We start from the raw sequence: 21,248 nt of genomic DNA, 5'->3' as shown, positions 1-21,248 counted from the left end.
AAAATGCTAGGAAAAAGAGGTAAACCCAAGGTAAGAGCATATAAGAAAGAGAAATAATGAGGCAGGGTTTTTTGGGTTTTTTTTTAAAGCTTTTATAAATGAGGTTTAACAAATACCAACTTCTAGGTGTGTTAGTACAAGTCTCTATGTACAGCAACAGCCACACCAAAGGCCACAACAGCCTTGTAGAGGCTTCGAGTTTTCAGTCGCATTCACATTTTAAAAACACATGAATGTTCCTTTTCGGCTTACATTTTTACGTTAGGCAACTACTTCCCAGACTCCATATTCGCTTCTGTCAGACCCAGTTCACATGGCACTAGGATAGGAGGTTTTAGGGTCATAAGAAGGGAGACGATAAGGCTGCCCTATCACTATGACAACCAAGATGGCAGTCAAAGTGTTGCTTCCCAGAGAACGGGGACACTATCCCTTTCCACCAAATAGGGGTGAAGATGAAGGGACAGTCTTAAGTCTAAGCATTCAAGACCCAAATGGAAAAGAAGATGGGTACCATTAAGCAATTATGAAGAGTTGCCCACCGCTTCTGCCAAACACCCCATGGTAAAGTATTCACATAACTTACAAAAGAAAAGTCAACATAAGTCTCAAGTATTCAATTAAAAAAAAAAAAAAAAAACCCAAAGTAGAAAAAATTAAGACACTGAAGTTTAATACCAAGATGACTACATCTTTCCACACAAAAACCATCCTTTAAGCACACAGTGGAACTGGGGGGTGCTCCTCTGAGCAGCTCCTTCTTCAAACCTCTTCACATTGTGAGTTTAACACAGCAACATATCTGAGGCGAAGAACATCTGCTCTTGAAGAACAAAGGCTTTATAACGATGTTTCTAATGTCCCACACACAGTGAGCTGCAGTGGCTTGGGTAGAAAAAGACTTTAAAATCAAAATCAGAAAATGGCCTTGATTCAGGCATTTCACTTTTCTCACCATCAGGCTTTCTGCCCTGGCTGCACTACCCAACCGGCTTCAAAAGGCTGGCCTCTCTGCCGCCACATAATGGTTTATTGTGAAGCAAGACGCAACCTGCGGTGTCTGTGCTTTCTTCATGGCAAAGAGCAATAGTGGAATTCATTTTCTTAAGAAACATTATTGTAGTTGATTTCAGAACTGCCTTTGGCCCTGGACAGTCTTAGGAACTACACAAATAAGTAAAATGAATTTTAAAACCAAACAGCAGCCGCTGCTTTGTTTTCATGAGCCATCCACAACCAAATAGAGCTCTGTCACAGGGGACCCAAAGGTTGGGATGACACATGGAGGACACCTACCCTTCCTGAAGTGTACACCTTAGAACTGTCCAACACAGTAAAGCTAACATAGAGCCACTGTCTGAGCATTAAAGATGGCAGTGCGCATGCTGGCCAGCCTTCATGTTAGTAGCCAGTATTTAGAGTGGGGCACAAGACTCAAGTCCAGGGATTGGCTGACATTTCACATGTATGTCTAAGCAGTTCTGGGTGGTCTTTGGGCACAGGTAGTTTGAGTGAAGAGGCCATTCAAAGCTAACCTTAGAGCTCCTTATGTCTTTAGGAGAGATGCAAACAGATACTAACATTATTCAACTGGAATTTTTTCTTTTAAGGTTTTCTAAGTAACAATGATCTGATGTATAGCCAACATTAAGTTCTCTTGTGAAAAATGCTGATACTTATGTGGAAAAAAGGAATGTTCCAATAAGCCTCCTTGAGAGGATTTCTTGGGTCAAAATACTCTTTAATCATTGATATCTTCCAATTTAACACTAGTAGTTTGGAACTCCTACCTTAAGTTGAAATTTTTAAAAAAATAGGTTATTTAACACTGTACTGACAACATATTTACAGTTTAAATAGAAATTTTCTTTTCAATAACCAAAATACATCTTTAGCAAAAATTTAGAATGTAAAATTTTATAAAATACCCATAGAAAAGCAGAACATGATTTTAGTACCATTTCAGATTTCACCTAAAATGAAGGTTTTCTTTAAATACTGAACATCCCACACATCCACCCCACCCCCCAAAGGGCAAGCAGGGTTCCTACAGGTGAGAAGATCCCTTCTTCCAACAAACAATATATCTTCCTGATCTGAGCTGTTTTAATAAAATTCCAAAGAGATTTTCCAGGATGGACACTAAAATACTGATCAATAGAACCTTTAAGAACAATGAGTACAGTGCTGACTGTGGGCCACTATGAAACAAGGTCATTGCATAAAATGCCACTTTTCTGGACTGACTGGTTCAAACTCCAGCTGCAAGGTTTCACGGTGGGTCATGCTCTCAAGTCCTGCAGTACTGGTGCTATGTGGCTGCCCTGCGGCCCCTCTCATGGGGCTCACCCTAGCTGATGTCAGTGAGTGGCAAATACACTGCCTTCAGAGGCCCATGGTGCCCAGCCCAGCTTCTGTGAGCAAGAGCCTCACAGTGACCCTAACACTCAGGTGGGAACAAGGCCAGAAATAGACTGGGAATCAGCCTCAGTGAAATAGAATTTTTTTCCTTATGATGACTGGGCCCAGCTGGAGGAAACTTCTTTTATTTATGTGGCTTGTTAAAAAGTAAGAAAGGAGTAGCAGTCAACTTTGGCCAAATAAAAAGCTTTTGCGCAAGTGTGTAGCTCTGTCCAAGTGCACTTGGCCCCGGGCTGTTCTTGATAGGAGTTTCTGGTGGAGGTATTTGCGTGTGCTCCCTCAGCCACACCGTCAGATCTCAGATCACAAATGATGACTTGTGTCTGAAGTCGCCCTGCAAGGCCAGCACAGGGTTAGACAAGGCTATCCTCTACCAACCAAGGGGCCCGAGGAGGACAGGAAGAAGAACAGAGGAAGTCAGGTCTAATCACGGTTTTCCTGAAGAAGAAACTTAAGGCAAAACAAATCAAATGAAACCATTCTTCAAATGTAACATCTACTAGAGCCTGAGAACTATGATGGCAGAGTGTATAAAATATTATATAGGGAGAGTTTCCAAGAAGGAATGTCATTTTCCTGCTTGAAGACCCCCCTTTCTAGGTTCTGAAAGTCCTTTCCTTACCTCTTCCTCTGTCCTGACATAGTTAACTCCATCTGACTTCCCCGGACTCTTGTAACTGAAATACGAGAGAAAGGACTTCAGTGACTACTGATTTTTCATAGGATGCCAACTTAAACTTTGGTTTTGTCACTTAAGACAGAAGACAGGCTCACCTTTCACCATTCTGCTTATTATTGATGAAGTAACCCCGTCTGTATGCACAGCAGATGCCTACTGTTATCAGGGCCAATACAGCAAGCACCACCAGGATCCCCCCAATAATGCCACCAATGTTCAGGTCATCTGGAGAAAGATGGATGGAGGGAAGAGAGAATACACACTATCTGGTCTTATAAAAGCCCCTGACCCCGCTGTGCCTCCCTCCTTTATCCTTCCACATCGCCGCCCTGCCCCCTCATGCCCACCCCAGCCAGCAGAGTGAGAGCACTTAAAACTCTTTCTAGCCCATTAACAAATAGGACCCCATACTCCTGATCTCACTTGTAAAACTACTGAGACCTCCACAGTTGAAATGCTATTATACTTAATCCTGTATTAAAAGGGGCTTAGCGTTGTAAAAAAGGCTTTAAAATCCTTGGGGTGCCTGGGTGGCTCAGTCGGTTAAGCGTCCGACTTTGGCTCAGGCCATGATCTCATGGTTTGTGGGTTCAAGCCCCGCATTGGGCTCTGTGCTGACAGCTCAGAGCCTGGAGCCTGCTTTGTGTGTCTCCCTCTTTCTCTGCCCCTCCTGCTTGTGCTCTGTCTCTAAAAAATAAATAAATGTAAAAATTTTTTTAAAAATTAAAAAAAAAATCCTCTGGTTAAATCCCTGAAAATATTATTAATGGAGGAAATGGTTTCACTATAAAGACAGAATAAGGTGCCAGGAATCTCAAAGAAGAAAAAGTTCCTAATTTCCAGGGATTCCCTTTGCTGTGGATTATTTGGAGGAAGAGAACTAGTTTCACACAGTACTTAAAGGTAAAAATATGAGGCAGGAACGTGACCTTTCACCAGCAGCTGCCTGGCCTCATATCTATAAGCCCTCTTAGAGGAAACCCCTTGATCCCCTCCTCTTCCCATTTCTATATACAGGGCAAAGATACTCAGTCCCTGTCAGCTGGGGCACTGGGGGTGTTTCCTTCATGCAAATAAAAATGCAATGGAAAACATAATGGAAAACAACTTGGAAGTTGTTAAAATTCTCCTTTATCTCAGTGCAGTGATTTCAAATGTGAGTGTGCATTTAAAAATTGAAATTCTGACTTTAAAACATCCAATTCCCAACCTCTATCACTAGAGATTCAATAGGTTTGGGGCAAAGCCCAGGAATCTTCCTCCTGCCCTGGAGCAGTTTCCCAAATTTGACAGATGACAAGAATCACCTGGAATGTTTTACACACAGACATTTCCACAGACACTCCCCTGGGGACTGAGTCCATATGCCTGGGGTGAGGCCTTGGAATCTGTATGTGCAAGTGCACTCAAATGATTCTCATGATCAGGCAAGTCTGGAAAACACTGCTCTGGGGTCAGTTATACCCAGGAAGGAAGGAGGTGTGCCCCATCCTGCCCCCAACACCACCCCTTCAGAACCAGTACCCTAGAGACAGCATCATCACAGAATAGGGTAAAGTTACTGGGGCTAAAACTCTGGGTTTCAGCTTATAACAAAATGGTTATAACTGGATAAACTGCTGGAGACCTTACACAATGTTATGTTTTGATAATCCTATCAATAACCAAAGAAATGGAGTTTATTTGAAAAGTGACATGATTAGCTACGTTCCCAACACCAGAAGACTCCTGAAGGTCTATTTTGAGGAGATAAACATATTGCAAGTACCCACTTCTTAGTCATTTAGCTGTTACTCAGAACTCTCTCATCTTTCCTTTCAATGTCCCCTAATGGGTTTTGGTGAATCCAGTCATCTCCAGAAGAAAGCTGACCTATGGCACAATAGTTGTCTAAACTGATGGCCTAATATTAAATTAAAAATGTTCTATCCACTTGCCAGTCTTCAGATGAAATATTTTCAAAAAATAACTCACAGACTTCCATCATCTGCTCCTCACATCTGGCTGAGCCTGCATCATTGGAAGCAATGCAGTAATACTGCCCAGAGTCTTCCTTGTGAACAGCACTGAAAACCTGTTTCCGGAAATCACAAGTAAAACACGAGACTAATCAACAGGGTGCACCTCTGGAGACAGAAGAGAAGATACTGCCATGCTTCTCCCCCACCAAGCTGCTAAGTTCAGAACATAGTAAAATGTCTATTTGCTCTTAGTTTCCTTTTGGTTTCCTGGTCAGTGTCCAGGTTCTTCCCCGATAATTTTTTCCCAAGTCTTGCCCAAGAGCTCCTGAACAATGAGATCCCATTAGGTTTCTGGAGACATCAAAGCCTAATAACATTCAGAATGCAATGTGAGCTTTACTTTTATTCAGGGAAAGGGACTCTCTGATAATGACTGTTTCTCAGGCAACACTTGGGCAATACAAATACAGAGGATCCTAGTATAACCTGCTTGTGGCTACATTAGATACACCACAGATCAGGAGATGTAGCTGTGGTAAAAGCTCGGTGAGATGCTGCTGAGGGCAATTCTGTCTTCTGCACATGACCAATCTTACTTCGTCTCTCCCCCCACCCACTTCCCACCACCACCACTAGGTCATTTTGAAGAAAATTCTAGACACATTTTATCCATAAATACTTCAGTATGCATCTCTGAAAGACAAGAGCTTCTTAACATTGTAACAATACCATGATCGTACCTAAAGCAACTAACAATTCCTTAATCAAATATCCAGCCAGTAATCCAATTTCCCTGATTGTCTCATGATTTTTATAATTGGTTATTCATATCAGGACCCTAACATCATCCACCCATTACATTTGTTTACTATCCCTTCATAATCACATAATCACACTTTATTCTCCAGGTTTCCCTTTATTTTATCCCCTTAGAACTTGTTTATAGAAAGAAGGGGAGGTTCATTTTTCCCACAGAATCTCCAACATTATGGGTTTTTAGCTCCTGTGTTATAAAGCTCATCGTCTCTCTCAATAAGTGCTCTTTCCACAATAGGAATCCCTTCCCCAATAAAGACGTTTCTATCCTCACCTCTGAGAAGAGATCTTACCAGAGTGCCTGTTTCAGAGTTTAAGAGAAAAGAGGAGTTTCGAAATCTGGGATTGGCTCTGGAATCTGTGGGCAGCGGCACGTCATTGCGATACCAGCTGTAGTGAGGCCGGGGGAAGCCCTCACTCTCCTGGCACTGCAGCGTGGCTGTCTTGCCCACGGGTACAGCCTTTGGTACTCTGCACACAGGAGGTACCGGCTTCACTGTGGGAGAAACACAGGTTGGGGTTTAAAATCAGCAACATGGCTTCTTATCAAAGCCCACAATAAATCTCCAAAACCAGGAAAACCAGCCAGGAGATTCCTGCACCACTGCCATCCCCACATCCTGCCTGCAGGCTCTGATCTGCCACTGCATCTGCCTCACAGCTCACCCCCCACATATAGTCCCACAAAGCATTTTTAATGCCTCCATCTCCCTGAGGAGCACCTCCTACAGCTGGTGGAGGGGAGTGGCAGGAGTTCCACTTCCCTTCTCACCTTCCACCCTGACTCAGTCCAAGCTCTGCAAGTCCTGCAATACCCCCTGGGATGTAGCTCTAGAAAGAAAGAAAGAAAGAGCTGATCTTTATTCTTTTTTCCCCTTCCCCAATCCTTTTTTTTTTTTTTTTAATAGACAGACTCATGAGGCCTGAAAGGGAGAACATGTTTTAACTTCATGTGAGTTACTACCTTGCACAGTTAACTCAATGACAATCTCATCAATTTCTTTGCGGTCATTTCGAGCAACCACTTCACAGCGATAAAGGGCTGAGTCTGTCCGGGTTACATTCCAGATCCTTAAAGACGTTTTACCCAATAATTCTGCACGACCTGCCAAATCTCCTATAGAAAAGAGGAAACAGAACACACACAAAAAACTGTTTAAAAACATTTTGGGGGTAGCATGGGTGGCTCAGTCAGTTAAGCATCTGACTCTTGATTTTGGCTCAGGTCAGGATCTCATGGTTGGCAGTTCGAGCCCCATGTCCGGCTCTGTGCTGACAGTGTGGAGCCTGCTTGGATTCTCTCTCTCCCTCTCTCTCCACCCCTCCCCCACTTGCTCTCAATCTCTCAATATAAATAAAAAGATAAAAACTTTAAAAAATAAAAATAAAAAGTAAGAACATCTTTGCCACTTAAAGAAGGTGGCTTCTGGAGCCAGCATTTAATGTCTCAATTAGGAGATTTCAGACTGGATTTTGTTTCTGCTCCTCTACAACAGAGATGAACTGAGGACACTGAGCAGCAAAATAGTACCTGGTGTGTAAGAGGACTCATTACATGTGTCTTTGTTGTTAAAGCAGGGACCTCATTTCCTCTTCATCATTCCCAGCCAGGATTCCCCATTTAAAGAGAAAAAAATCAAACAAACAACATTAAAAAACAACCAGTATTCATAAATGGTGGTGGGATAACTGGATATCCACATGCCAGAGAATGAGATTGGACCCCTACCTCACACCATACACAACAAAGACCTTTCTGTAAGAGTTAACAGTATGACTCTTAGGAAAAAAACATCGACATAAATCATCATGACCTGGGATTAAGCAATGATTTCTTAGAAATGGTACCAAAACCATAAGGATAAAAAAAGTTACATTGGCCTTCACTGGACTTTCATAAAAAATTTAAACACTTCTGTGCTTCAAAGGACACATGCAAATTTTGAAAAGACAACCCACTGAATTGGAGAAAGTATTTACAAATCATGAATCTGACAAAGGGCTAGTATCCAGAATATATAAAGAATTTGCAACTCAAAAATAATTAGACAAATAACCTAGTTAAAAATGGACGAAGGATTTGAGTAGACATTTCTCCAAAGAAAATATACAAATGTCCACTAAGAACATGAAAAGATGCTCGAAATCATTAGTCACCACAATGAGATACCACTTCACGCCCACATAGGGCAGAACTGAAAAGATGAACAATTACAAGTGTTAGTGAGGATGTGGGGAAATAGACTGCTAAAGGGATGTAAAATGGTGTAGCCACTTTGGAATAGAGTTTGGCAAGTTCTTAAAAACAACAACGACAACAACAACTATACATGCAACTACCATATTACCTAGCAATTATACTTTTGGTCATTTATCTTCCCCAAATGAAAACTTATATTTACACAAAAACCATTATGTCTACATGAATACCCACAGCAGCATTATTGATAATAGCCAAAAACTGGAAACAACCCAAATGTACATCAATGATAAATGGATTTTAAAAAGTAGCCCACTTACAATGGAATATTCTTCCATATAAAAAGGAATGCAGTAGTGACACATGCTACAATGTGGATGAACCTTGAAAACAATATGCTAAGTCAAAGAAGTCACAAAGGACCACACACTGTAAGACTCCATTTCTATGAAGTGTCCACAACAGGCAAATCCACAGAGACAAAGGAGATTACTGGCTGCCAGGAGGAGGGGATAAAGGGGAGGGGAGTAACTGCTAATAAACATGTAGTTTCTCTGGAGGCTGGTGAAGGTGTTCTGGAATTTGATGGTGGTGAGAGATATATATCTTTGTTGAATATACTAACAACTACTGAAGTATACACTTTAAAAGTATGAGTTTTATACTATACAAATTGTATCTTAATTTTTAAAACATTTAAAGCACAAAAAGATGGTAACTCTTTCAAAGAAAGGTAACTCTTTCAAAGAAGCATGAAGAACCTAAAGAATGACAAATAAGGGAAGGAGTTAGGAGGAAAATGACACAAACATAGAAACTAATTATTACTAAACCTGCTGAATGGTGGCAAGAACAGGAAGGATTTACCATAATATAATAAAAACAGCAAAATGCTTATTGCAAAGGATGAACATTCCAAAGGTATTTTCTTATAGGAAGGTTTGTTATTCAGCAGCCCTCAGTAGAGGATTAGAATTTCAACAATTTAAGAAATTAGTAAATAAAAATCTATCAAAGATATGGGTGTGTGTGTGTGTGTGTGTGTGTGTGTGTGTGTGTGTGTGTGTATTATTGAGAATATTATTCAACCATAAAAAAGAATGAGATTTTGCCATTTGTGACAACATGGATGGGCCTACAGGGTATTATGCTAAGTGAAGTGAGGTCAGACAGAGAAAGACAAGTACCATATGATTTCACTTACATGTGGAATCTAAAAAACAAAACAATAGAAAAAAAACAAACAGATTAATAAATACAGAGAACAAACTGGTGGTTGCTGGAGGGGAAGAGGGTGAGGTGAAGGGAATTAAGAGGCACAAAATTCTAGTTATAAAATAAGTAAGTCACAGAGATAAAAAGTACAACATAGGGAATATCATCAGTGATATTGTAGTCATGTACAGCGACTACACTTTTTGCAGTGAGCCTGAGTCAGGTACAGATTTGTCTAATCACTAGGCTGTATATTTGAACCTAATAGAACACTGTATTTCACCCATACTTCAATAATAAAATTTTTAAAGATCTATCAGGATCTTTTTAGCACAGACCTGAACTGAGGCAAGAGGAGAGACCAAGCAGATTCAAGTTTTCCTCCAGCCTTCATATTTTGTGTGTAAATACCTTCCCCCTCCCTCTGGCTAAGAGTGTTTAATTCCCAGAAACAGAAGTGCTTTAAGAAAATTCCTACTTGGTTTTTCTGATGATCACCAGTGCGTGTACAGGGTTTATCAGCAGCAGCCTAAGTTGCCAGAGAAAATGGACTTGTTTTCTGGGAAAAATATTTCCATCTCTTCAAAATTAAGGGTGGGGGAGACACTGGTGAGGGAAAAAATGATATTTAAAAGCCTATCACTCCTGATGATATTGGGGACCCAAAGCAGGAAGACTGAGATTAGGCTGTTTCCACAAAATCTCCATTCTCCTCTGAAGCCTCAACTAGCAGGTTCTCTGACAACTCCGAAGCCAGCCTTTAGAAGTTGCTGCATTTGTCCCTCATGTCTACCATGTCCCTCCTGTCAGAGTGAAGGGAAGGTCCCATGGTATTCATCTGTAATTCCTCCTTCTCCCTCCCTTGCCACAGCCAGCCCTTAGCAACCCCTCCTCATCTCTCTCTACACTGCCTTGACCTTAGCTCAGGCCATTAGCAACTCCCTTCTGCAATATGCAAAAAATTCAGAATTAGCACTTCTGCTCTGAGTTTCCCTCTCCAATCTCTTCTCTACAAGGCAGGCAAGTCAGTCTTCCTGAAGTGTAAATGAAATCATGACACTTTCCTCCTAAAAATCTTTATGGACCCTCATTCTTGCCTGGCCCTGGCATGCCTTCCCAGCTGTGGAGAATCCCTCCTCTCTCCCCTCCCTAAGTCCCAGCTATGGTGGAGAACTTGCAGTTTCCCTGAGCCAAGCTGCTTTTTGCTTCCACATCTTTATATACAACACTCTTTCTTGCCCAACACCTTTATCCACCCCTCTTCACCAGCCCCTCACTGGTTACCCAGCTTCATCACCTTGTCTAGATGTCACTTCTGGGAAGCCTTCCCCACCACCCACCCTGCCCCTACTTCATGCAACCCGAGAACACCCTATGCTGACCTCTGTTCTAGCAAACGCTTTCTCAACATGGGAAGTGTGGCACATAGTAGATGCTCAGTAAATACTTGTCTCCCTGCTGCTCCACGTGATCTTTCTGATTAACTCATGCAGCTTGTATCACAAATGTCATGGACTGTGATAAGAGGATGGCCTAACAAAATGTTCACTCTGATACTCCAACAGGATGGGCAGACAGACTTAAATCCTCACTAAAGAGGTGATACTTGTTAAAGCTGGATGACAGGGATGGGGAGGTTCAATACACTATTCTCATTACTTTTCTACGTTTGAGTTTTCTATAAGTGAAACAAACAAAAAAAGAAACCAATCCTTGCTACAGATGCAGGACCAGTCAGAGGAAAGTCTCTGGCCACAAGTACATGCCTGGACCTTGTGGACAAAGGAAGGGATTAGAGGGCCATACCCTGGATTCTGTTGTCAAAAAAAACATATGCAGTTCGGTCATCTTGAATTTTCTTCCATTCAATCCTGGGGTCATTTGTCTGTGAATCCGTAATGATACAAGAGAGTTCCACACCTAATGAGCAGAAGAAGAAGAAGAAGAAAAGAACTCTCAGAGGATGTGAAACAATTTTACAATCATTTGTGTACCCAGACCCTGCAAGTTATCACAAATTTTAGAGACGTCTTTCATGCAGGTTACAAATCTACCTATCTCCAGGATCCAAGTGACCTTAACAAAAGATAAATTTTAGCCAGAAAAATAATACATATGATTAGCAAGGACTTTTACTAAATAGAATACACATTCCCCCTTAATACTCTGCTTATATACATGAAAATTCTTTGTGGTATACGTATAAAGCCAGAGCAGAAATCGGATTTTAGCCCATGTAGAAGCTACAGAGTTCCCTGTTGGCCTGCTGAAGCAGTGTTGTACTGACCCACCTGTACACCAAATGCACTGCCAAGGGGCCACCCACCTGAACATCTCTGGCACTACAGTGTGTGTGTTTGTCCTCAGTTGGTTGTAAGACAACCAAGTGTCCGTTAGATGGCGCCTATTCTCCTAGTGGTCTCTCCCTTGTACTTACTTTCAAATTCTTGTACCACTGGGGTTCGGTTGCTGGATTTGAGATTCACAGCCCCAATCAAGCAACCTGAAGGAAAAAAAATAAAGTAAAATCAGAGACGACATAACTCTAAAATAGCAGAGAACTCTCCAACTGAGCTCAGATTTTTCCCTTCTAAATAGGCTACAATCACTTACCACAGAGGATAGAAAAATATTATATTCCAAAACAAAATCTCTTAGATAGAGCAAGTTGCTTTCTTTCTCAGTCTGACCTCACTGGAATGAACTGAGAGAAGAGTCCTAAGAATTCATTTTCTTTCTTAGTTCCATAACAAAATGGCCTTGGGGCTTTAAAGACTCTTCCTTTAAGAATTTTCTTTTTGCTCAGAGTCATTATTAATCCTGTCAACATCCTTCATCCAGACCCACCCGGGTCTTCTTGTCACTCCTGCCTCCTGCAACTCTCCTCCCCTCTAAGGCTTCCTACCCGGCAACAGCACTCTTGGTGGATTTGATATGGCATAGACTCACGGCCAGGTGCTCTCCCCTTCAGGATGGCACGACACTCTCTGGTATGGCCAAACCAGCTAAGAGACCACCGTGCAATATTAACCATGCAACCCAGTGATTCCCATCCATTAAAAAGTTTTCACTAGTTTTTAGTAAAATGAGAAAAATAATAAAGTAATTTTCATGAAGCTAAGTTGAATGAAGCCACTGATGAAATCAGGATATACCAACTGCGTGGTAATCCCTTTCAAACTAGCTTTGACTCTCTATGTGTTTCAACAAACATTAAAATTAGTTTATTGTGGGGCGCCTGGGTGGCTCAGTCAGTTAAACGTCCGACATCAGCTCAGGTCACGATCTCGTGGTCCGTGAGTTCGAGCCCCGCGTCGGGCTCTGGGCTGATGGCTCAGAGCCTGGAGCCTGCTTCCGATTCTGTGTCTCCCTCTCTCTCTGTCCTTCCCCCATTCATGCTCTGTCTCTGTCTCAAAAATAAATAAACGTTAAAAAAAAATTTTTTTTTTTAAAAACTAGTTTATTGTGGTCTCAAAATGTCTTACTAATTTTCTTGGAGAAGATCAAGTAGTAGACTGACCACTCACAAAATGTCATTCTTCAGCTACCTGGCCTCTAGAAAAATATGCATTCCCCAAAGAAGGCCTTCATATATAAAACCCTCATTAATGGGGTGCCTAGCCGGCTCAGTCGGTGGAACATGCAACTCTTGATCTTGGGGTTGTAAGTTCAAAACCCCATGTTGAGTGTAGAGATTACTTAAAAATAAAATCTTTTAAAAAAAAATCCTCATTAAGGTCTCTGGTTCTTAGCTTACTTACTATCCCAGATAAAGAAAATGTGCAAAGATGTGTACTCTAAGCTGCTTTTTTTCTAACACCTTGAATCATTAGGTGGGATGAAGGTCACAACAATCTATTCTTTTCCCATTTTTAATCATATTTAATGGTTCAGTTTCATGCATAGTTCCAAGTATACATTTGATCCTTTCTTATTTAGTAAGACTTCATTAGTTATAGCAAAAGCCATTAAAAAAAAACTAAAAGGGATAAAAATCAGAAATATAATATGTACACCTGAGTTGCTATTAGTATCTAAAACAATGATTTCTATAAAAGGTTGTTGAACCAGGACAAGTAAAGATAATTTGATTTTGTTTTGGTTAGCCACGGGCTATTCCTTTTGGAAACCAGAAATATACCCTGTGTATCTGCAGCAATTTCTACATCTCCTTTAGTCTGAAAACTCCCAGTGACCCACTGATAAAGAGTAATAAATGATGCTCTGAATATCTACCAAGGACACACATGTTCCTTCTAAGGAAATGACCATAGACAGTTCTTTCAGTATGATCACCATAGTTTAGATGATGAGAAAATAAGACTCTGGTTACAAAGAACTATGACAAGTAATCAGCTTCCAACTGAGAGGCCATCTAAGGAGCCTTTGAGGTAACTCATGAGAGCTTTGTCCAACTGGATAATAAATAATTGGACAACCCAACTTGACCCTTTCCTGCTGAGAGAAATTAAGAATGAATTAGAGAGTGCATAGTCACCCAAGAAACTGAGTGGAAGTAGAGTGAAAGATTAGCTATCAAAATGATGGAAACACTACAGTTGGTAACAAATGAACTGGAAGACAAAGAGGTACCACTGAAGTTACTCTAGTGTCTGCAACAATGTCAAATTTTCATGAAGGCCAACTGAGACACATTCTTTACAATAAGCCTCTAGAGTGAAATAAGCCAATTTGTTTCTTACCACCTAAAAGAAGCTAAAGGAACATGCCCCAGATAATGGAAATAATCACCTCTTTAATCCCTCTACTCTGCAGCAAAGAAGTGAGTGCTCTATACTCCTTAATAAAGGCTTGGTCTGACCCTCTACTGCCCAACGACCCTGGGTAAGTTTTCACAGACAGCTGCTTGTGCCAGTCCTGGATGTCCCAAGAAAATTCAACAACAGAGGACCACTACAAGCAAGTGAAGTTCTAGCCCAAGTGATGATTCACGACAGCTGGGCCCAGGGTGTGAGGTGGTCCCACTGAGAGTCCTCCCTCAAAATTCTCCTTCCATTCTTAAACAAGTCTTAAATTTACAAGTATTCTATACCGCCTCATTTACCCATCCTCACTAACCCAGATCCCTACTTTAAAATACAGATGACCCTTGAACAACATGGGTTTGAACTGCACAGATCCATTTTTAGGTGGGTTTTTAAGAGTGGACAGCAAAAGCCACATAGGATTTATTGACAACTGCCCACCCTAGTCTCCACAGAAGAATCGAAGAGACTGGCACAGAAGTTGCACCTGCTGCCCTCTGAGAACCCAGGCAGGGATGCCCACAGAGGCCATCTGCAGCCCCGGACCCCTGGTACTAGATAGGGCTGCAGGTCACCCCATGTGCCAACAGAGTGGTCCAGTGGAACGCCCAGGGCTGGCAGGCAGGAGGAACTGGGCTGGAGCGGAAGAACATGCCCAGAGGGCTCTGGGCTGCACTGGAGCTGCCGTTGGTCCCTCCTGGCCCAGCACTGATGCATCCTGGCAGCCTCCCAGAGGCCACAGCTGCTGCTAGCTATAGCCAGCCATATACTCCAGGCAGCTGGGGCAGCTATATGGCACCTCCAGGACACTCCCAGTGCCTGTGGGCTGCCCAGCCGCTGCCAATGCTGAGCAGAGACCACCAAGCTAAGGAACAGTGTCACCCCAGAGCCAGGCTCACTGCTGCCACCCTCTGTCCCAGCCCCTGCCAGCCCACTTATGGAAGATGTTTTAAATACACATACAGTACTGTAAGTGTACTTTATCTTATGGTTTTAACATTTTCTTTTCTCCAGCTTACTTTATTGTAATAATACAGCATATAATACAATCAACATAACAAAATTTGTGTTAAACGACTGTGTATGTTATAGGTAAGGCTTCTGTCAACAGTAGGCTATTAATAGTTAAGTTTTGGTGGAGTCAAAAGTTCTAGGATTTTCAACTGCAGGGGCGGGGCACCTCTTAGCCCCTTGTTCTTCAAGGGCTAACTGTATAGCAATACCGTGTGTAAAAGAACAGTGCTGTGAGGGCTGGAACAAACCCAACTCTTGAAGGTATCACAGTGACTCAGCTGGAACACTATCCCCACCTGAGGGTAAGACTCTGACAGAACCAGTAGAAATGGGGTCTGGAAGCCAGCCCTGAAGTTTAATTTTGCACATACCTAACTCCAGTACTAGCAGAATACCCACACAGTGATTGCATTACTTAAGACTGAACAAAGGGTTTTTTGAAAGGAGAAAAAGGGGGAAAGTCTGTGATAGCATCTATCACATGTTGTCCCTATTTATTTTCTTACCTATCTTGGCTTGTCTATCAGACTCTAAGCTTTTTAGGATAATCCATTGATTCAGCAATTTTTACTTAGCACCTATTGTGTGCCAGATCCTGGCCTAAACATTACCCATGATTACATGAATAAAGCAAATAAAAATCTATGTTCTCATGGAGCTCACACTCTAGTTTAAAGAACAAGTTTCAGGGATGCCTGGGTGGCTCAGTCGGTTAAGCATCCGACTTCGGCTCAGGTCATGATCTCATAGTTTGTGAGTTCGAGCCCTGCGTCGGGCTCTGTGCTGACAGCTCAGAGCCTGGAGCCTGCTTCAGATTCTGTCTCCCTCTCTCTACCCCTCCCCTGCTTACACTCTCTCTCTCTTAAAAATAAAATAAACATTAAAAAAATTTTAAAAGAACAAGTATCATGTTTCTTCATCTTTACATCTTCAATTCCATGACTGAATGATATTTAGTAGGTAACTGAAAAGTGTTTGCTGAATAAATCAAAGTGCATTTTTTGTATTCTATATTGTATTTCCTTGACTTGAGCTTTCCAAAGCATCATTTAGTTGAATTCCATTTTCTCACAGAGCTATAATGTGGGCACTCTCTTCTTCATCCTGCCTAGAAACATATTATTGAATCTTGGACTTAGGATCTAAGATAGGTGTAGTTGTCTGTTTCTATTCAAAACCTCTTAACCAAATTTAAGACTCTCTTCTAGAGGCAGGTATGGTAAGTCTCAAATATATTATGGTTTCAGTATGTGGTCATTAAAATTCAGTATAACTTTTACCCACATTTTCCCATTGGTCATATCTTACATAATTCCCCACAATATCAAAACCAAAAACTGACATGTGTAGAATAAATGTGTATGGTTCTATGTCACTTTATCACATGTGAAGATTCCTATAAACACCACTGCAGTTAAGATACAGCACTATTCCATCATCACAAAGATCTCCCTCATGCTACCCTTTTCGATCACATCTACTCCCAACACCATCTGTTACCCCTAGCAACCACTAATCTGGTTCTATCTCCATAATTCTGTCATTTAGAGATATATAATATATATAAATGGAAATATATCATAGATGATCTTTTGAGATTGACTTTTTTTCATTCAGCATAATGCCCTTTTGAATCCAACTTGGGTACAATGATAGTTCATTTCTTTCCATTGCTCAGTAGTATTCCATAGCATGGAATACTAAATACCACTGTTTAACCACTCATCTGTTACAAGATACCTAGGTGGTTTCCACTTGGGGCTATTGCAAATAAAACTACTGTGAATATATGTATACAGCTTTTTCTATAAACACGTTTCCTTTTCTCTGGAATAAATACCCAAGAGTACAAGTGCTCCACTGTATGTTGCTGCATGGTCAGTTTTTTTAAGAAACTGACAAACTGTTGCACTCCCCCTACTTTCCTTTCTGATTTTAGTAATTCAAACCTTCTTTTTTCCTTAGTCAATCTAATTAAACTTTGCCAATTCTGTTTAGCTCTTCAAAGAAGATACTTTTATTTTCATTTATTTTCTATTGTTTTTCTAATTTTCTTTTTTATTAATTTCTGCTCTAATCTTTATAATTTCCTATGTTCTGCTAGTTTGGGGTTTAGTTTATTCTCCTTTTCCCAGTTCCTTAAGGTGTAACATTGTTATTGATTTTATACCTTTATTTTTTGAAATCTGAAGTATTCTAGCCTTTAGTACTTCTTTCTCTGAATCCCATAAATTTGGGTATGTTTTCATTTATCTCAAGGTTTGCTTTGTAACTTCTTTGATCCACTGGTTAAGGTGTGTTAATTTCCATGTATTTGTGAATTTCCTAGTTTCTTTCAGTTACTTCTTTCTAGTTTCATTCCATTGTGATTAGAAAAGATACTTCATATGTTTTTTTTTTAATTAATACTTTTTTGGCTTAACATATGGTCAATCCTAGAGAATATTCCACGTGTACTTGTGACAAATGTGTATTCTGCTGTTATTGAGTGCAGTGCTCTGTATATGTCCATTAGGTCCCATTGGTTCATAACGTTGTTCAAGTCCTAAATTTCCTTATTGATCTTCTATCTTGTCTATCCATTACTGAAAGTGGACACCGAAATTTCCAATTATTATTGTAAAAATATTTCTCCCTCAATCCTGTCAATTTTTGCTTCATATATTATGAGGCTCAGACGTCTGATGTACACATTTGTAATTATTATATCTTCTTGATCAACTTATCTTTTTACCAATATAAACTGGCATTCTTTGTCTCTCGTAACAGTTTTTTTTTTTTTTTTTTTTTTTTAGAGTCCAGTGAGGCATTTTATTTGTATGAACGTATTACATCCCTAGAAAAAGAATCCCAGGATTTTCCCTCCTGTGTGTTTTCGTCTTGCTTCTTCATGGTCCATGATGCCAGCTGAGGTTGTCAGTACAATGAAACCAAACTGGCGGGATGGGAGCAGATTATTCTGCCATTTTTCTAGATCTTTGAGTTGTACATCAAACCTGGGGCTGATCACTCCACACTTGTTTAACCTGCCTGTGAGGTTCACAACAATTTTCCCAGCTCTGTGATCATCGATGATTTCAAATTCGCCAATGTAACCATGCTTCATCATCACAGTCAGAAATCGCACGATGACTTTGGAGCATGGCCTAATAAGAACCTGGCGTTTGCCTCTCTTTTCAGCATTGTTAATGCTCTTGAGAGCATCTGCCAGGACATTCATGCGCACCATTATGGCGGCGCGGAAAGATGGCGGAAAGACTCGTAACAGTTTTTGACTTAAATTCTATTTTATCTTTTGGTTACTATTTGCACAGAATATCTTTTCCCATCCTTTTAGCCCATTTGTGTTTAGATCTAAAGTGAATGTCTTATACACAGCATGTAGCTAGATCACTTATTTAGCCTTTCTGCCAATCTATGCCTTTGATAGAGAGTTTAATCCACTTACATTTAAAAATTTTTTTTTAATGTTTATTTATTTTTGAGACAGAGAGAGACAGCATGAACAAGGGAGGGTCCGAGAGAGAGGGAGACACAGAATCCGAAGCAGGCTCCAGGCTCTGAGCTGTCAGCACAGAGCCCGATCCAGGGCTCGAACTCACAGACTGTGAGATCATGACCTGAGCCGAATTCGGAGGCTCAGCCGACTGAGCCACCCAGGAGCCCCTTAATCCACTTACATTTAAAGTAATAATGAACTTATTTCTATTTTGCTACTTGCTTTCTGTATGTATCATTTTTTGCCTCTCATTTTCTCCATTACTGTTTTCTTTAGTGTTTTCTGGGGAGTGACACATTTTGACTGCCTTCTCATTTTCTTTAGTGTAAACTCTGTAGATATCTTCTTTGTAGTTATCATAAGGTTTATCGTAACATTCTAAAATTATAACAAATTTGAGTTGATACCAACCTAATTTCAATTATACACAAAAACTCTATTCTGTCCTTTCCTTTATATTATTAATGACACAAATCACATCTTTACATGCTGTGTGCCTTATATATAACATATATTTGTAATTACTTTTATGCATTTATCTTTTAAATTCTGTAGAAAATAAAAAGTGCACTGACAAACCAAAATTATGGTAATACTAGCTTTTTTTTTAATATGAAATTTATTGTCAAATTGGTTTCCATACAACACCCAGTGCTCCTCCCAACAGGTGCCCTCCTCAATGCCCATCACCCACCCTCCCCTCCCTCCCACTCCCCATCAACCCTCAGTTTATTCTCAGTTTTTAAGAGTCTCTTATGGTTTGGCTCCCTCTCTCTTTTTTTTTTCCTTCCCCTCCCCCATGGTCTTCTGTTAAGTTTCTCAGGATCTACATAAGAGTGAAAACATATGGTATCTGTCTTTCTCTGTATGACTGATTTCACTTAGTATAACACTCTCCAAAGACTAGCTTTTATATTTGTGTAATTATCTCTACCAGAGATCTTTATATCTTCATATGGCTTTGAGTTACTGTCTAGAGTTCTTTTGTTTCAATCTGAAGGATTTCCCTTAACATTTTTATGTAGAGCAGGTAATGAACTCCCTCCCACAGCTTTTGTTTTTCTGAAAATGTCTTAATTTCTCCCTCATTTATGAAGGTCAGTTTTGCCAGATATAAAAATTTCAGTTTGCATGTTTTCTTTTTTCTATCAGCACATTAAATATTACGCCATCCCACTGTCTTCTGGCCTCCAACACTTCTAATGAGACATCAGCTGATAACTTTATTAATGGTCTCCCTAGTGATAATTCACTTCTCTCTTGCTGCTTTTAAGATTCTCTTTTTGTCTCTGGCTTTTGACAGTTTGATTACAATGTGTCTCAAGATGAGTCCCCTTGAGCTTACCCTACTTGGAGTTCATTGATCTTCATGGATTTGTAGATTCATGCCTTTCATCAAAATGGGGAAGTTTTCAGCCACTAATTTTTCAAATAATCATTCTGCCCCTTTTTATCTCTCTTCTTCTGAGACTCCCATAAAGCACATGTTGGTTAGCTTGACAGTGTCCCACAAGTCCCTTCGGCTCTGTTATGGGCTGAAGTGTGTGTCCCCCACCCCCCAACACACCCCAAGAATCATATTTTGAAGCCGCAGCCCCCAGTACCTTGGAATATGACTAGATGTGGAGACAGAGCCCTTAAAAAGATGAGAAGTTAAACTGAGGCTACTAGGAGTCCAAATCCAATCTGACTAGTGTCTTAAATAAATAGAAAATCAGGATACATAGAATGATGTGTGTGCACAGAGGAAAGACCACGTGAGGACACAGCAAGATGGTGGCCATCTGCACACCAAGGAGAAGCCTCAGAAGGAACCAAACCTGCTGACACCTTGATCTTGGACTTCTACTCTCCAGAACTATGACAAAAATAGATCCTCGTTATTTAAGTCATTCAGTCTGTGGCATTCTGTGACAGCAACCTGGCTAACTAATACAGGCTATGTTCATTCTTTTTCATTATTTTACTTTCCGCCCCCCAGATTTCATAATTTATATTGTCTTACCTTCTGGTTCACTGATTCTTTCTTTTACCTATTCAAATATGCTATTTGTCCTCTCTAGTGAATTTTTCATTTCAGTTACTGTACTTTTCAGCTCCAGAATTTTTTATTCCTTTTATAATTTCTCTCTGTCAATACTTTGTTGATCATATAATGTTTTCCTGAATTCCTTTCTAGGTTTTCCCTTAGCTTTCTGAACATAGATAAGATAAATTATTTAATGACTTTTTCTACTAAATCCAATGTCTGGGCTTCCTCTAGGACAGCTTCTTTTCATTCATTGTGTTTCTTTGAATGAACCACACTTTCCTGCTTATTATATGCTTTGCAGGTTTTGCTGAAAATTAGGCATTTGACTATTACCAAACTATTACTCAGGAAATCAGATTATCCTTCCCCAGGGTTTGCTCTGTGTGTGTGTGTGTGTGTGTGTGTGTGTGTGTGTCCGTGTGTGTGTGTCTGTGTGTGTATGCATGCATGTGTTTAATTATTGTTGAAGACTATATAGTATCTGTTTTGAGAGCTCCAGTTTTTTTTTTTTCTTAAACACTATTCCTTTTTAAACATGGTCACTGAGGTTCCCTTACCTTCTCTTCAGCTAATGTTCTGACAGACATTTCCTGTTCTGATAAAGATTTCCTCAATGCCAAGAACTGAAACAAACACACATACATA

General features: G+C 40.4%; 2 protein-coding genes across 2 annotated transcripts in view; both read right to left on the bottom strand.

Annotated features, from left to right (window-relative positions):
- Positions 1 to 647: 647 nt before the first annotated feature.
- Positions 648 to 21,248, bottom strand: part of JAM3 (junctional adhesion molecule 3) — a 122,060-nt gene continuing 101,459 nt past the window's right edge. The window contains exons 4-11 of the mRNA XM_042907106.1: positions 11,730 to 11,795; positions 11,099 to 11,212; positions 6,842 to 6,994; positions 6,171 to 6,373; positions 5,075 to 5,174; positions 3,196 to 3,325; positions 3,044 to 3,098; positions 648 to 2,755 (exon numbers count right to left, since the gene is read on the bottom strand). Coding sequence (XP_042763040.1) covers positions 2,720 to 2,755; positions 3,044 to 3,098; positions 3,196 to 3,325; positions 5,075 to 5,174; positions 6,171 to 6,373; positions 6,842 to 6,994; positions 11,099 to 11,212; positions 11,730 to 11,795 — 857 coding nt within the window. The 3' untranslated portion in view covers positions 648 to 2,719. The remainder of the gene's footprint in view (positions 2,756 to 3,043; positions 3,099 to 3,195; positions 3,326 to 5,074; positions 5,175 to 6,170; positions 6,374 to 6,841; positions 6,995 to 11,098; positions 11,213 to 11,729; positions 11,796 to 21,248) is intronic.
- LOC122199947 (40S ribosomal protein S15a) lies at positions 17,870 to 18,323 on the bottom strand. Its single transcript, XM_042905339.1, has one exon. The coding sequence runs from the start codon at positions 18,299 to 18,301 to the stop codon at positions 17,909 to 17,911; it is 393 nt and encodes a 130-aa protein (XP_042761273.1). The 5' UTR covers positions 18,302 to 18,323; the 3' UTR covers positions 17,870 to 17,908.

This window comes from Panthera leo, chromosome D1, assembly GCF_018350215.1.
Source record: "Panthera leo isolate Ple1 chromosome D1, P.leo_Ple1_pat1.1, whole genome shotgun sequence".
NCBI classification, from domain to species: Eukaryota; Metazoa; Chordata; class Mammalia; order Carnivora; family Felidae; genus Panthera; species Panthera leo.
Note: the sequence above shows the minus strand (reverse complement) of the source record. Positions and strands in the feature narration are given on the sequence as shown.

Coding starts and splice junctions, on each gene's coding strand:
- LOC122199947 (XM_042905339.1), bottom strand. CDS start 18,301: ATGGTGCGCATGAATGTCCTGGCAGATGCTCTCAAGAGCATTAACAAT.